Below are 17,859 nucleotides of genomic sequence, written 5' to 3'. Positions count from 1 at the left end.
TCGAGACCATCCTGACTAAAACAGTGAAACCCCGTCTCTACTAAAACTACAAAAAAATTAGCTGGGCATGGTGGCAGGCACCTGTAGTCCCAGCTACTCGGGAAGCTGAGGCAGGAGAATGGCATGAACCCGGGAAGTGGAGTTTGCAGTGAGCCTAGATCATGCCACTGCACTCCAGCCTGGGCAACAGAGCAAGACTCCGTCTCAAAAAAAAAAAAAACAAAAAACAGTTTTTGCCCTGCTTATCAAATTCATCTGTATAACACATAAAAATAATCTTCATATGGTAATGTTCTGATTGTGCTTTTTTTGGGGGGGATGGAGTCTTACTTTGTCACCCAGGTGGGAGTACAGTAGGGTTATCTCAGCTCACTGCGACCTCTGCCTCCCAGTTCAAGCGATTCTCCTGCCTCAGCCTCCTGAGTAGCTGGGATTATAAGCATGTACCACCACACCTGATAATTTTTGTATTTTGAGTAGAGATGGGGTTTCGCCATATTGGTCAGGCTGGTCTCGAACTCCTGACCTTAAGTGATCTGCCCACCTCAGCCTCCCAAAGTGCTGGGATTATAGGTGTGAGCCACTGTGCCCAGCCTTGCTTCTAATAGTGATTCTGAAGCTACTGAATGACTACCAAATAAAATTCGAATTTTAACCTGGTATTCAAAACTCCTCACCATATAAGCTTTACATTTCAAAGGTTTCTTCCTCTTCTTTTACAAAAATTTTACACTGTGGCTGAACTAACTACATTCAGTTTATGTTCTCTAACCTGTAAATCTTTACAAATTAAATATATACAGCCGCTCCCTGGAATAATACCTACTACTCTCTTGCATATTCCTCCCTTGATATTCAAACGATAAAATCTTTTTTTTTTTTTTTTTTTTTTTTTTTGAGACAGAGCCTTGCTCTGTCGCCCAAGCTGGAGGACAACTGTATAAACATGGCTCTCTGTAGCCTTGACTTCCTGGGCTCAAGTGAATCTCCTGCCCCAGCCTCCCAAGTTATTCTTAGTTAATTTTGTAAAAATGACAACGGAGGTATCAAAAGAAAATACTCTGTTGAACAAAATGTAGGTCATAGATCCTGGATGAGCCAGCTAGCTTTGATTTCCTCAGTGACCATCTATTGTAACACCATCATAATCATCTCTTCTGTAAATATGTACTGTTTTTCATACAATCCTGCGCGGCAAGGGGCAACACCAGGGAAAAGGTAAAACAAAACTTTTTTTTTTTTTTTTTTTTTTTTTTTGAGACGGAGTCTTGCTCTGTAGCCCGGGCTGGAGTGCAGTGGCCGGATCTCAGCTCACTGCAAGCTCCGCCTCCCGGGTTTACGCCATTCTCCTGCCTCAGCCTCCCGAGAAGCTGGGACTACAGGCGTCCGCCACCTCGCCCGGCTAGTTTTTTGTATTTTTAGTAGAGACGGGGTTTCACCGTGTTAGCCAGGATGGTCTCGATCTCCTGACCTCGTGATCCGCCCGTCTCGGCCTCCCAAAGTGCTGGGATTACAGGCTTGAGCCACCGCGCCCGGCCTTTTCTTTTTTTCTTTTTTTTTTTTTTTTTGAGACAGAGTCTCGCTCTGTCGCCCAGGCTGGAGTGCAGTGGCCGGATCTCAGCTCACTGCAAGCTCCGCCTCCCGGGTTTACGCCATTCTCCTGCCTCAGCCTCCTGAGTAGCTGGGACTACAGGCGCCCGCCACCTTGCCCGACTAGTTTTTTGTATTTTTTAGTAGAGATGGGGTTTCACCGTGTTAGCCAGGATGGTCTTGATCTCCTGACCTCATGATCCACCCATCTCGGCCTCCCAAAGTGCTGGGATTACAGGCTTGAGCCACTGCGCCCGGCAACAATTTTCTTAAAAAAGTATGCCTGAGACGACTAGGCAGGTTGTCTTCATACACAAATGATGCCCTATTTTAATACATGGTACCTGTTAATTTCATTACTATGTGATAGCTCTGTCCATAGTACTTAATCGTATCAAACAATTGAGAAGTTGATAGAGAGAAGCAACTCAAAAAATGTGTGCAGTTAAATTTTATTTTTCCATTTTTGGGTACCTAGAACTTATAGTTCTATTTGAGACAATTTCATATATAAATATCTGGCATAATCTGGAAGGGAGTAATTTCTTAATGTTAGTAAATATCAAAATGTTTATCTGAATATGCACATATACATTAAACAAAGATGTTAAATTTTACAAGTTTTATAATACTAACCGTATTTTTGGCTGCCTTTTGACACTTTCATAATAAAACAAAAAGTTAATTTCATGGACACCTTCTTCATCAGGCCCACGTAACCACATTGGCAGCTGCACTGAGGCTCCAGGTAGAAGAACAGTGTCAGGAAGGGGAACAGGAATCACCTCTGGTTGACTTCCTGTGCCAATGCCAAAGTCTACAGAAGAAGCTGATGATATGAGTGCTGTACACACAGAGGTAGCATCTGTCACAACAGTCTTGTAAGCACTACAATTCTCAGAAGCTGAGGGACTTAGTGGTGTTAGAACAGCAGTATTACCACCGAAAGTAAAGAACTCCGGACGTTTAGAAACAACCTTCAATCCAGTAAGTGGACATTTGCTGACATTGACAAATTCTACATATGCTTTTCGGATTTCTCCACAGAGGAGCCCTGTAGGAAAATGTATAAAGAACACCTGTATTGGAGGGAAAAAATATTATTATTTGTCTGTTAAAAATTTTGAACCTCTAATGACGCTTTTTTTTTTTTTTTTAAACTAAAGGTTTACAAGTTATTTCATTAATTCTTTGGTATCTCCCTGAATATGTAGCAGTTAATGACTCCATTTTAGAAAATATGATGAGACAGAAGAATGTTACTCTGCCACTCAGTAGTGATTCTAGACTTAGGAATTAAAGGTATATTATCAGTACACAAGAGGGCTAACATGTCAACACTTTCACAACTTGGTAGATTATGGACCAGAAAAGTTGAAAGTAATTTAACACGGCTTTATGAAGTAAGTATCAGTTTTATAACCCTTGTAACTGTCAACTAAAGAAGCAGCTCAACTACTTATGTCTATATCATTAAGATGAAAAGATATGCCAGATTTACCATGGGTTTTAAAGTGAAAGAATGGGCAGATCTATGATTCCATATCCATAATTTTAAAATCCAAAAAACTCCAACCTCAGGCTTTTAGTAACTCATGTAGGGGCAAAACCTGACCTAATAGAGGCTTTTTATAGTCTTTCCCATTCAGTGTGATATTAATATAGTTCATTCAAGAAATATTAATGTGTTTGATTACTAGGTGCTGCCACAAAGCAATGGGGTTTACATAACTTCACACACACATCTAAAAAAATTTTTTTAAATTGATTTCCAACACACATGTGGCCTCAAGATTTCAGATGAGGGATTGTGGACTTGTGCTTAAAGAGACAAAAATTTGGGCTAATGAAATCATACAGTAAGTTATCTGTATTTAAAAGATCTTTTAAGTATACTGGCTGGGCACCATGGCTCATGCCTGTAACCCCAACACTTTGGGAGGCCAGAGTCAGTGGAACCCTTGAGCTCAGGAGTTCAAAACCAGTCTGGGCAACATAGTGAAACCCTGTTTCTACCAAAACTACAAAAAATGAGCCGCACGCCTGTGGTTCCAGCTACTGGAGATGCTGTGGTGGGAGGACTGCTTGAGCCCCGGAAGTGGACGTTGCAGTGAGCCAAGATCGTGCCACTGCCCTCCAGCCTGGGTGACAGAGTAAGACCCCATCTCAAAAAAAAAAAAAAAAAAAAAAATCTTTAAATGTCACAACTACACTAACATCTAAGCAAGCAGGAAGATAAAGGTAACAACATGAGTGAAACATTCTAATAAAGTTATAGCTGGCAGTCACTTCATGAAATTCCAGTGAAAATATGTTTTGAATCTAAATGTGAGTGGGACTTCATTATGGCCATATTCTTAAAAAGAAAAAAAAATCAGATGAAATTTGGGGACAGTGGAAGCTTTAAAAATAAATGAGAAAACAAGGGATTAATGTAGAAATTTCACATACAGATTTAATAGGATAAGAAAATAAGCTAGACATAGCATTATACTGAAGACACTGACTCTGTACTGATTAGTCAGTGTCAAATAAGCTTATAGTCAAGCTAAAACTTATGGAGGAATTATTACTTTTGAGTTATTACATCCAACGCAGCTGCATTAATAAAAAGTGAAATAGAGTATTTAGTGTGTAAAAACACACTAAAATACATACAGACACCTAGATACCATCAACAAGGTTGCAGCATTGGTAAAATGGTAATAGTGACAGAACACATAAAAGACCAGTGGTACCAACTATGTATAGGATCACATGTTCCTTCAGAACACAGGTTTACTAAATATACTATTTTGACTCTTTAAGAAGAACAAGGCCAGGCGCAGGGGCTCATACCTGTAATCCCAGCACTTTGGGAGGTGGGCAGATCACAAGGTCAGGAGTTTTGAGACTAGCCTGACCAATATGGTGAAGCCCCGTCTCTACTAAAAATACAAAAATTAGCCGAGCATGGTGGTGCATGCCTATAATTCCAGCTACTCAGGAGGCTGAGGCAAGAGAATTGCTTGAACCTGGGAGGCAGAGGTTGCAGTGAGCCAAGATTGTGCCACTGCACTCCAGCCTGGGTGACAGAGCAAGACTCCATCTCAAAAAAAAAAAAAAAAAAGAACAAGAACATTTAGTCTTTACTTCAAATGCTCAGTTGCTGAAAGTCCTTTTAAATAGTTGATATTTGTGATAACTTCAAATATAAATGGAAAACAAGACCAAGAACTCACTATCTCACTTCTAATTTATCCTAAAGATATATATATGTGAGTACAAAATGACATGCTTAGGATTGTTCATTGTGGCTTTATCTGTAACAGAAAATGACTAGACATAAATCAAATGGTCTAGCTGAATGATACATATATATATAAAAAACAGTGCTTATGCAGTGAGAAATTACAGGAGTTTGCTCTTTGCTTCTCTACATGTTAAAATTATTCCTAACAGAAACAACTGTATTTAAAAAAAAAAAAAAAGATTTAGGGGGAAAGATTTCTAATCCACATAGCTCATTGTTTGAGTTCAGTATGCTATACACATAGTAGTATGCAAATGACTCTTATTTTTATCTTCTCTCAATGAGCTACAGTAACTTTCATTCTCACCCGTTTGATAAATATATATTGTTACAGATTATTTCATCAGACAGTATAGATGGGTAACTACTTCTACTATTCACAAACATCTCAAATTCCATAAAATATTTCTGACATATTAGGCACAGGAATATTCTACAAATTTTTTCACCAGTTTTGATGTCTTCCATTGTCCAAATATAATAAATGGCCTATTAGCTGACTTCCATCATAATCATACTACCTTGTTGAAGTAACCAACTTCTCTATTCTCTTACTAGAAAATACTGAGTGATGTTTATGGAACTGAACATCAGTGGCTTTAGGCTTTCTATAGTGCCCATCATATTCTCCTTTCAAGAGTCACTATCTATTCCCAAACTTGTTTACATAAATTAAGTATTGTGTAAACTGCATTCATCTGTAGCTGAAAGTATAGCTTTTATCTGTAGATAAAAATCTAGACATACACAGTATTTAGATTACTTGACAAATTGTCCAGATTCTGACTCTGAAGAAACCAAAACTGGAAACTTAAGGTGCAACTTATGGATGTAGTTTAATGCATGAAACAAGATGAAACTCCTATCAGGAAACCCATACCAACACGCATAGAAAAGGTCTCTGCTCTAAATCCATCCCCCCAGAAATGGTGAATAAATGTACATCAGTATGTTTTAAATTAAGGTAAAATGTTTAGGGTATGGATCTACCAATATTTTTGTTCTTCACTTTACAAGCTTCGTTTCATCAACCAAACACCATTTTTGTTATTATGTAGAATAAGAGGCCCTCTGCTCTAAAATACCCTCTTCAAGAACTGCCTCTATAACAAAATTTTTCTAAAATTGTGATATGCGAGAAGCAAAGTTAAATACAGACCTAGCAATATCAAAAACCAGATGAATGTAAATATAAAGACTGTTAAGTTTAACAGAGTTAAAAATCCAAGATATCATCTGGTTTAAGTTTCCTTCCTTTCTAACTGAAACAACTTTCATTTAGAAAATGAAAGCCAGATAATTAGGGATGAGGCTTAAGCAATGTAAAAGTAAACCTCTATTCATAGGAATATGTTATTTGAGAAGCACTGCAATTAAAAACCATCTGTACATTTAACAATCTTAATAACTGAAGGATACTTAAATGATATGGCTTATTGAAAATCGTAGGTGCTGGGCATGGTTGCTCATGCTTATAACTGCAGCACTTTGGGAAGCAGAGGTGGGTGGATCGCTTGAGCTTAGGAGTTTGAGACCAGCCTGAGCAACATAGTGAAACCCGTCCCTACAAAAAACAAAAAAAAATTAGCCAGGTGTGGTGGCCTCCACCTGTAGTCCCAGCTATTCAGCAAGATCACTTGAGCCCAGGAAGCCAAGGCTGCAGTGATCAGAGATCATGCCACTGCACTTCAGCCTGGTTGACAGAGCAATTCTGTCTCCAAAAAAAGGGGGGGGGGGGGGGTTGGGGAGGAGAGAAAAAAATCATAAGCTAGCAACTAGCAGAATCCTTAAAAACAGTATATTTTGGTGTCTTACACTGATTTATTTTGACTACACAGATCAGAATCTTCCTATCTGAAAGTAAGCTCTAACAAATTTTTACATATATAATTCCAAACAAAACGTTCATTACTTAATGACTTTTTTTTTTTTTTTTTGAGACAGACTCTTGCTCTGTTGCCCAGGCTGGAGTGCAGTGGCGCGATCTCGGTTCACTGCAAGTTCTGCCTCCCGGATTCACGCCATTCTCCTGCCTCGGCCTCCTGAGTAGCTGGGACTACAGGCTCCCGCCACCACGCCTGGCTAATTATTTTTTTGTATTTTTAGTAGAGACGGAGTTTCACCGTGTTAGCCAGGATGGTCTTGATCTCCCGACCTCGAGATCCACCCACCTCAGCCTCCCAAAGTGCTGAGATTACAGGCATGGGCCACCACGCCCGGCCTGGTTCATGATTTTTAAACAATAATGGTGAAGAGCCCTAAAATAACATTTGGATCTTAACTCATTTCAATTCATCATCAGTTTTTTAACTCCTAGGCTTTACCAATGCAATTCTAATCAAAATTATTGTGGAAACTTGAAAAGCTTGGACAAAAATGGCACAAGTATAAGAAAAATGAAAAAAAATTAAAGATTATAAAAGGGACTTGGCTTGCCAGATTTTAAAAAAAATGATAAAGCAACAGTATAGTACTGACACAGAAAGAAATAAGGAAATATTATCAAACAGAGTAGGCTGCATCCAAAAGAGAACCTGGTATGGATACTTTCAGAATATAATAGAAAGATGGCACAATGAGTTGTCCACATTCTATTAATGGTACTGGAACTAAAAAACAAAGTTCGAGCCTTATCTCTTGACAACCAGAAACTGGCACTTGGGTCAGTCCATAAGTTTTTTTTTATTGCCCTATAAAATTATTTACATGCATCATAATTAAGCAAGGGTTAAATGTGGACAGAATACAGGTAGTTCAGCAATACTCACCTCTCAGCACACACCACCCATCACCATTTTCTTGAGTATGTTACCTATATCACCACTACATGTATAGGATTACTATCATAAAAATCATCCACTAAGAAGAAATAACATCCAATTAAAAGAGTTCCCAGCACTTTGGGAGGCCGAGATGGGTGGATCACGAGGTCAGGAGATCAAGACCACCCTGGCTAACACGATGAAATCCCATCTCTACCAAAAATACAAAAAATTAGCCGATGCATGCTGGCACCTTTAGTCCCAGCTACTCAGGAGGCTGAGGCAGGAGAACTGCTTGAACCTGGGAGATAGAGATTTCAGTGAGTCGAGATCCTGCCACTGCACTCCAGCCTGGGTGACAGAGCCAGACTCGGTCTCCAAAAAAAAAAAAAAAAAGAGTACAAGCAGGCAATCATATGAACACATGGAGGGGAAAAAGTCATACAGACAAAAAACACTGATCAACCCTATCAGTTATCAGAGAAATGTAAATAAAAACGTCATTTTTCAATCTGATATGCAAACATTAAAAAACAAAAACTGGTATTATCCAGAATGGCACAGATGTTAGGCAACAAGCACTCTCACTCTGAAGAAAAGTGCAATTTACTATAGCTTTGCTGAAGGTTATTTTGTAGTATATATTGCAAAATTTAAAATGTAATAATCTCTCCACCCAGTAATTCCATTTGTAAAGTCAAGTCAAATCTAGAACATGGACAAAATATATACATAATGATATTTACTGCAAAATTGTCTGTACTGATGAAAAACTAGAAGTAAACCCATTAAGAGCATGAAAATATGAAAATATATTACAGTATATCCAAATAAAAGAATACCATATTTAATGGTTAAAAAGAAGACTGAGTTATGCTGTTAAAGACAAAAGGCAAGTACAGGATAAACATGTATAGTATGATTCCACCTATAATTATTACAACTATATATAAGTGGACAATGCAAGGTCTGAAAAGATAAACAGCAATTTGGTATCACTGGCACTTTTGGAGGTAGGTTGCTATCCTTGTAAATTCCCTACTAGATAGAATAACTCTTTAGGATGTGAGACGAAGGGCCTCTTTTTAGTGTCCACCCTTACATTACATGACCCTAACACCTTTGCCCTGCTCCTCAGGTAAAAGCCTGATCCAAAGTGGACCACATCTTTCCTCTAGAAACTTGAAATTTGAAGTGACACAAAGACTGAAAGTTGCTGGACTAGGGTTATATCAAAAGCAATGCTTTCTAGAGGCTTAAAAACATTTGCTCTTAAATTCCCTGGAGCTTCTGCCACTTCTTGTTTAGTATTATAATACGAAAGTATTACAGAACATATTATAATACTTTAATATAATATAATATAATTATAATATAATAATAAAGTATATGTTCTATAAAATATAAAAATATATATTTTATATTGTATAATATATATGTTCTATAAAATATAAAATATGGTAATACTTTAGTATTATAGAACAAGATCCTTCAACTAATATATTTCTCTTTCTCTGGCTATACTACCTAGCAACAGTTTCTATCTTTTGCAACTTTTAATTTGTATAGTATAAAAGTAGCACAGGATGGGATAAGAAGAAGGTGAAGATAAGAAGAAGGTGAAGAAACACTGCTTTTTATTCAGACACTTCTATGTTGCTTAAGTTTTTTTATAAGCATTCATTCACAAATTATTTTTCATAACTTATGAAAAAGAGTCACTGATTTTTAAAATAGCCAGAGTTTTTTTTAAGAAGTATTTTTCCCAATTTCCATTAATATTTTGAGGGTTATATCTTATACCCCGGCTATGACTTAATGGCAATTTGCATGATTGTCTTACATTGTGAATTAAATATATTTAACACTAGTTTAATACTAATTTAAAAGTATAGTTCAATGTAGTATCAAAAACCTCAGAGCCTAAAATTAATTTACTCAGAATATTTGCTCATATAGATACATTAAGTCCGCGAAATTTTTAAAAAGTGAAATACCTCTAACAGTGGCATTTCTTCTGTGATTATGGGATCTAAACGTCGATCAGGGCCATATTTAACAGATGTTTTCTCTTCTTTTGTGTTGTTAAGTCGAGGACCTTGAATTTCTAAATCCTGCTTCCCTCGGACTGACATACTCAAGGAATATTTTCCTGAAATAAAAAAAAATTCAATGCCCTAAAATAATTTGGTATGTTAACTGACATCAATTTAACTTGAATATGTGAATACTTTAAGTTTCAGATTATTTCTAGAAAAATTCTAGACAATTTTGATTAACATGATTAATCAAGGAATTTAGTGGATTTTCATCTCATGTTTAACACCAACTAAGGTATGCTACTTAATTTCTCACTTGGTTTTTAGATTTACTTTGCAAAAAAGACTACACATTATTCAACAGGAAGTCCTCTGAAATCTGTATTTAACCATGTGCCTATTAACTAACAAAACCTGAGAGAATAACTATCTTAGGCCCAATAATTTAATTTAGGCCATGAGAATGGATATCTATTCACAAAGAAAAGAAGTGGAAAGCAATGAAAAGGTCAACTTTTTACTTTCACTCATATTCAAATATAGACACTAATTTGTATTATTTCTGGAATATAAATAACTGAATCTTCTCAAGAAACTGCACAAAGAAAATTAAATATAGCATAGTTTTCTCAAAATTAAACTTATTTAACATTCATGTGAAATTTTTCCCAAAAGCTTCCATGTAGCGCATATATGTGTGAAAAAAGTTAGAGTATAATAACTATCTTTCTTGCAGGACTACTTAAAGCCTTTAATGTGCTGAAAGTCACTGTAATAATCTCAAATCAGATATAAAATGTATTGATTCCTACACTTCATGTGACCGAAATCCTTATTAGCATTTTACATAATAATGAGCTACACTAAATCATGAAAACTCTGCTTAGAAGATAGGATTTTAACAGTTAATTCAGAGTCTCTTCCCATTAATATTATACATTAACATATAAAGTATTTTAATGCATATATTTGGTGCCTTAAATAAAACAACTACCATTTTACTGACAACCATAAATTTGTGTACTAGATTAAGATCCTAGTTATGTACAAGTGTGAAAAGGAGAATCAAAAAGCTCTTAATATCCAGTTATCTTGCTTTAAAAATGCAATAAATTAGCATTTTTAAATTATAAATAATTTAAATTATAAATTACATAAATTATAAATAAACCTTGTCTGGTATTTGTCAACCAAAAAATACAAATACAGTACTAAAATGCAGACTACCTTACTCAATTTTAGTGCAAATTTTTTCTTTAGTAAAATGTTTTTAGTTTCTATGGATTCATTTCACTTATTTTTCTTAAATGATGTACTAAATTATCCTAGATATCCAGGCAAGTATATTTAATTGAAAGTCTAAAGAACCAACGAATTTTCCGTGTTCCCACTTTCTCAATGTTAATAATCAGCTTTTGTAAATGCTAAATTCATGTTTGTCAAGGACTATTTGTTATAAAATAAGACATATCTATTAAAATGAAGAGCCAGAAGTAGGAAGTTTCATGGTAAACTCCGTCTCCTAGCACCTTTCCAACTTAAATTCAAATTTAACTACATACAGTAATGACATGGTAATGTTAAATTGTGAAGGGTCCCCTGAGTTTAAAAAACAAAGAAAACTATGTTAAATGCACATACTGTGTAGTTTTACCCTTCAAAAATGTGTAGAACATACTGTATAGTGCACAAAGAATATCAGATTAACACTAAAGCCCTACTCTTTTTTCAAGACAGAAGATAGAACTTAAGGTATTTAATATCCAATAATGTGAAAATATAGGTCTTTAATTTGTTCCATGTTTTATAAAAAGGAAATATTCAAAAAATAGAACATATTAAGATGGGTTTTATATTTGCAGCAGACGATCAATGGTTAGAATTTATTTGGTTAGAATTTGCTAAATTTGGATCAATAACAGAAAAAAATGCATACAGTCTAAAAATTAACAAAAGAAAACATATCAGAAGGGAATCAAGTTGTTTATTTTTGACACTAGAGATGATATTAGAAGTTAAAATAATCTAAATTTGTCATTCTTAGATCTGGCTAAATGCCTTTATTTAACGATACATTAAACCTATTTAGAAAATACCAGGTTTTTGTTCATTTTATTCTATAGAATGATTTAAGAAAGTTTTCTAATTGTTTACCGATGCTATAGCTTTTACCTGTGTGACATCCGGGAAGAGCACCAATGCCATCTACTGTCATAGAGCCCTGAATAGTGCCAAGATTATAAACAACTCCCAGAATATGCAGCTCCCCTATGTGATGGGGAAAGAGCTTTAGTCTTGCCTGTGGAGATATTTAAGTCACTCTTATTACGCTTTCATAATATCTTAAATAGCACAATACCTAATTCTATAATGTTGCAAAAACATAAACTCATGACCTAAACTTTTAAAATGCCAATTAATTTATGAAAAGCATCCTCTTCAAAAGAAAATCTCTAAATTTAACAATTACAGGCCTAAACCCTCAATAATAACTTTTCATAAAAAGGACATCAAGGAGAAAGCAACGGGCTTCTCAGGAAACTAACAAATCGAAGACCACTGCAAATCACCAATTTCCTCCTGAGCAATTCATATTTCCTTATCTTTCAAATTTTAGTTCTCAAGAAAACTAGAATATAAAATAAACTGAATAAAGATTTAAAAATTTGTTTTCATCTTACTTTCAGAAATGCATAAAGCAGAGAAATAAAATAATTACCACTTTTGATTCTTCGCCATTAATTAAGAACTCTGAAATAACTTCAGTTCCAATCATTTCAGGTTCACTTGTAACCTAAAAAATAAATTTCATAAATTATACATTCTAATGAGCAAAATATCAGATTATTAACACTCCTATATATCAATACTTTGAAACAATAACACTAATTGAAGTCTGCATTTACTAGGTTTTTTACCACATGCTGAGCTCTACACAAAACGTTTTTATTTCCACCCCTAGAGTAGACCCAGGCACTCAATATATATTTTTTTCATTTTGTTCAGTCCAACTCAACTGAGAAGGATAAGCAATCGATTCAAAGATGCCGCCATCCACAGATCTGTAATCCAACCTACTCAGGAGGCTGAGGCAGGAGAATCACTTGAACCTGGGAGGCAGAGGTTGCAGTGAGCCAAGACGGTGCCACTGCACTCCAGCCTGGGTGACAGAGCGAGACTCTGTTTCAAAACGGGGGAGCATATCAAAGATGCCGCCACCAAGATAATAAAACCCTGAGAGAAAATACCTAGTTGCTCATAGTCAACAATGGCCAAAACGGTCATTTAATTTAATCTTACAATAACAGCAAATTTCTTCTTTTGCTCTGACCAGCCTCTTTTTTGAAATTGGTCAATTACATAGAAAAGGTAATGGTGGGCTAAGCACGATAAAGGCAGACAGGTGGACAAAAAGAGCAGTGGAAGAGAGGGAAAAAAAGCCTGTTTCCCCTAAAGCAATGACATTTCTCTGGTCATGTAGCAAAGCAGAGCTAACTGGCTCATACTGGAAATAAACCTGATCCTCATAAACACTATTATACTTTTACTATGACATTATTTAGCACAATAAACAAAAAACTCCCTACATTCCAGTTTCGCATTTTAGTCCATCACCATCTTAGTTAATTTCTTCATTTCTTAGTCACGAAAAAATCCAAAGAGTTTGAAATTTATAGAAAAATATTACTTTAAGAAATACTTCATCATACAAAATGAAAATATTCACTTAACTTTAAACCTCCTTTAAAATCTCCCATATTGAATAGACTAATATACTTAAAAAGCTAACAAATCTTTTTAAAAACGTTTCCAAGTGTAATTGTTCATACTCTTCTAATGAGTATTCCAGGCATCCAAAACATTAGAAAAATTGCAGAAGTTGCTAAAATTCAAGTCAGAATACAGTCTGGGAAATCTCAATCAAATTATTAACAATGAATATAAATAATACAAAATATCTTCAACAAATTTAACCAGCAAGACTTATTTATTTATTTATTTAATTTTATTGTTTGTTATTTTGTTTTTTGTGGGTTTTTTTGAGACAAGATCTTGCTCTGTCTCCCAGGCTAGAGTACAATGGCATGACCTCGGCTCACTGCAGCCTCAAGTTCCCAGACTCAAGCAATCCTCCCACCTCAGCCTCCTGGGTAGCTGGGACTATAGATGTGTATCACCACATCTGGCTAATTTTTAAATTTTTTGTAGAGATGGGGGTCTCACTATGTTGCCTAGGCTAGAGCAAGACTTAAAATAAAATAATGCAATCTTCAAAAAATCAAAACACTTGAGCACTAAAATGCTGGGGTATTTCCCAGTTCCAAAATCTCGCCCCCTTTATTTTTTGCCACATTATTAAAGCATTTAGCAAGGTAGTATTAAAAAAAAGCAAGTTATATAACAGATACTGGTGAATAAACTAATAAATTAGTAGTTAAATATATATATGTGTGTGTGTGTGTGTGTATATATATATTTGTCCAAGTTATTTCATTTATAGTCAGTTGGATATTAATAAACTATTTGGCCAGATCATTTCTGCTTCAAAATTAAATATCTTAGATATATAAAAGACTTATTAGACATGGAAATGAAAAGAAAAAATACAAATGAAATTCTGAATAGACAATTCACAAAAGAGGAAAAACAAATACAAGAGTTCAACTTCACCAGCAATCAATGAAATGGAAAATAAAAGTTAAGATGGCATTTTAAAAATATCAAATCAACAAAGTTTTTAAGTAATACTGCTTACTGTCATAAAGATGAGACACCCAAACCCATATGCTGCTTAGTAAGAAGCTCATTGGTATGAACTTTTGTGAAACCAGCAGGGCACTAAAATACTTTTCCCTAAAATCTTCACTTCATGCCCTGGAATCTTCCCCACAGAAATAATCTAAAGGTAAAAAGCCACGCACAAAACTGTGCACCACAGAATTACTATGATAGTCAACAAATGGAAACTTGCCAAAAAAAACTACCAAAGATAGTAAAATAGTTTATGAATCACCCATATGATGTAATATTATGCAAAAATAAAACATTAAGTCACTTTGATATCAGAATATGCCTATAAAACACAGAATGTAAAAAGCAACATACATAGCATGAAGGAATCCCAAATATGTGGGAAAAACATACAAATGAAAATAACTGGAAGCCTGGCACGGTGGCTCATGCCTGTAATCCCAGCACTTTGGGAGGCTGAGGCGGGAGGATCATGAGGTCTGGAATTGGAGACCAGTGTGGACAACATGGTGAAACCTCATCTCTACTAAAAATACAAAAATTAGCTGGGCGTGGTAGGTAAGCCTATAATCCCAGTTACTCAGGAGGCTGTGGCAGGAGAATCGCTTGAACCTGGGAGGCAGAGGTTGCAGTGAGCCGAGATCACACCACTGCACTCCAGCCTGGGCAACAGTGCAAGACTCTGTCTCAAAAAAAAAAAAAAAAAACTGGAAAGATACACAACAAAATGTTAAAGTGGCTATTTCTAAATATTATGAAGACAGATGGTTTCATTTCTATTCCTTATGTTTTTCTGTATTTTCACTTTTCAAAAATAAGTACGTATCACAATTTTTATAACTAAGGAAAAATAAACCAAAAAGAAGTATAGCTCACTGAACAGAATAAACTGAAATGTTACTACAGCATCTGTTAGGCTGTAACTGAAACATAATTACAAATACCTTTTAATAACTTACTAGTTGTTTAACTTCTTCATTATCCTTTTCACTGAAATCTTTAGGATGAAACTTCCAAAGTAATGACAAATCAGTCAACAAAAGTGGAACTTTCAAAGGGTTTCTAAAAGCCACTTCCACTGTAATTGGTTCTATTTAAAAAAAAAAAAAAAAGCCTCAATTAATAACTTTAATAAACATCACACCTCATGCTCAGCTTCGATTTTCTAAATGCATCTTGCTTTCATAGCTCTGCATTTCTGCCAAGACTGTCCTTTATCACCTTATAAATGTCCACGTATTAAGGATTCAGTTGCAATACTACATTACCTCCTTGAAAAGATTTCCCCAATTTCTCTGTACTAAAGGATGCCATTCCCTCTTCTATATTCCAACCTCACATTGCAAATTGTTGTAGAAGAGTCCCCACTGTCTGGTTTTATAAATGCAGCTCAGTAAATTATGAGTTCCTAATTTTTTTTGCATCCCCAGCACCAATTATGTTTGCCAAACAATAAATTATCTTGATCAGGCTGTAAGTAAAACAAATAAACAAAAAATAATAATAATAAAAATTCAAGTATATCACCTTCTACAACTGCAAGTGGAAATCTTGAATTATCTGAGTAACTGTTCAAACAGTATTGTGTGGGATGAAAATTGGATGGAATTACTCCTTTGTTAACCACAGAAACAACTTGTTCCTCAAGTTCTCGCCACTGCTGAGAGGATTCAGAATCATATTCTTGATCAAGACTTACATGAGTAGCTGCTTGTTTTTCACCTAAAAAAAATTTGTAACAACACGTTTATGAAGACTTGCCCACAAATAAAATGTACTTTAAATAAATATAAGGTACAGAAATAAATATATACATACACACATTCACTCTTGCCTATTTCTAATTCTGACTGAAAAATATACTCTCATTAACCCTAGCTTACCTGGATTTTGCTCATAATACTGATGTTCTTTTCCCCCTGACTGTGAAAGAATGTATTTTCCCTTGTGTCCACAAGCAATTTTTATATAAAACATTTCAAATATACAGAAAAGGCATGGAGACTAATATAACAAATATTTGTATACTAAAATTTAACAAATGTCAACTTTTGCCTATAATCCCAAATATTTTTTATAAAACAAACATCACAGATAGAGTCAATGTCCTCTCTGCACTCCTCCCCTCAATTTTATTACTCTCCTTCGCCCCCACTGGCATTACTTCTTCGCAGAGGTATTCCAAAGTTAAAGTGTATCGTTTTCATCCAGGATTTTACCACATAAGTATACACAAAAACAATGCATAAAATTAGTTTGTATGTTTGAAACTTATACTGTAATTGACTCCTCACTCAGCGTCATGTTGTAGGAAATGTAGAATTAGCATGAATTCTCATGTACTGCAGCATAAATCCATTATGTGAATATACAAAAATATATCAATTAATTCTCTATTAGGAATTCTAGTTCTTTCACTCTTTTGCTATTACAAACAATGCTACTACGAATATGACAATTTTTTTAAAAAAATACTAAACCATATCTCAAGGAGAAACATACTGATTAAATTCAAATATAAGAGTGTTTAAAATTACAAAGTTTAACAGCCATCGAGAGCTTTAAAATATATGTATTTATATAATACATTTGTATAGATTTAGGGGGTACAAGTGATGTTTTGTTATACAGATATATTTCCCTGGTGGCAGATATATTTCCCTGGGCTTTTAGTGTAGCTATCAACCAAATAGTGTACATTGTACCCATAAGTAACTTCTCATCCTTCACTCCCTACCCCCCCAAGTCTCAATGTCTATGTGTACACATTATTTAGCTCCAAACCCACTTATCAATGACAGCATGTAGTATTTGACTTTCTGTTTCTGAGTTATTTAACATAAAATAATGAAAAGCTTAATATATTTATACTTTTGTTCCATTATTGCCATCCTAGGGCTCAATCCTAAAGAAATAATGCTGCATTTTTAAAATAGTCTTACAAGAACAACAGAACATTGGTATTCTCCGCTTCCATGTACATTTGAAAATTTTCATAATAAGACATTTAAAAAACAAATTTTATCTACAAAGATGTCCATCACAATACTTTTTTTTTTTTTTGGAGACAGAGTCTTGCTGGAGTGCAGTGGTGCGATCTCGGCTCACTGCAACCTCCGCCTCCTGGGTTCAAGCGTTTCTCCTGATTCAGCCTCCCGAGTAGCTGGGACTACAGGTGCATGCCACCACGCCCAGCTAGTTTTTTGTATTTTTAGTAAAGACAGGGTTTCACCGTGTTGGCCAGGATGGTCTCAATCTCTTGACCTCATGATCTGCCCACCTTGGCCTCCCAAAGTGCTGGAATTACAGGTGTGAACCACCACGCTTGACCAAAATATAATTTTATATAAGCAAAAGATGGAAACAGTCTATATGTATCAAGTGGATGTTAAAGTACTTTATAAGCACTGAATAGAGTATCTTA

General features: G+C 35.2%; 1 protein-coding gene across 2 annotated transcripts in view; it reads right to left on the bottom strand.

The window, feature by feature from the left end:
- The window catches only part of TRAPPC8 (trafficking protein particle complex subunit 8), a 112,492-nt gene that overhangs the window by 25,668 nt on the left and 68,965 nt on the right, over nt 1-17,859 (bottom strand). For both annotated transcript variants that reach the window (XM_007974361.3, XM_007974360.3), the window contains exons 15-20: nt 15,963-16,157; nt 15,395-15,525; nt 12,403-12,477; nt 11,856-11,982; nt 9,642-9,796; nt 2,227-2,669 (exon numbers count right to left, since the gene is read on the bottom strand). In XM_007974361.3, coding sequence (XP_007972552.3) covers nt 2,227-2,669; nt 9,642-9,796; nt 11,856-11,982; nt 12,403-12,477; nt 15,395-15,525; nt 15,963-16,157 — 1,126 coding nt within the window. The remainder of the gene's footprint in view (nt 1-2,226; nt 2,670-9,641; nt 9,797-11,855; nt 11,983-12,402; nt 12,478-15,394; nt 15,526-15,962; nt 16,158-17,859) is intronic.

Source organism: Chlorocebus sabaeus, chromosome 18 (genome assembly GCF_047675955.1).
Source record: "Chlorocebus sabaeus isolate Y175 chromosome 18, mChlSab1.0.hap1, whole genome shotgun sequence".
In the NCBI taxonomy this organism is placed as follows: Eukaryota; Metazoa; Chordata; class Mammalia; order Primates; family Cercopithecidae; genus Chlorocebus; species Chlorocebus sabaeus.
Note: the sequence above shows the minus strand (reverse complement) of the source record. Positions and strands in the feature narration are given on the sequence as shown.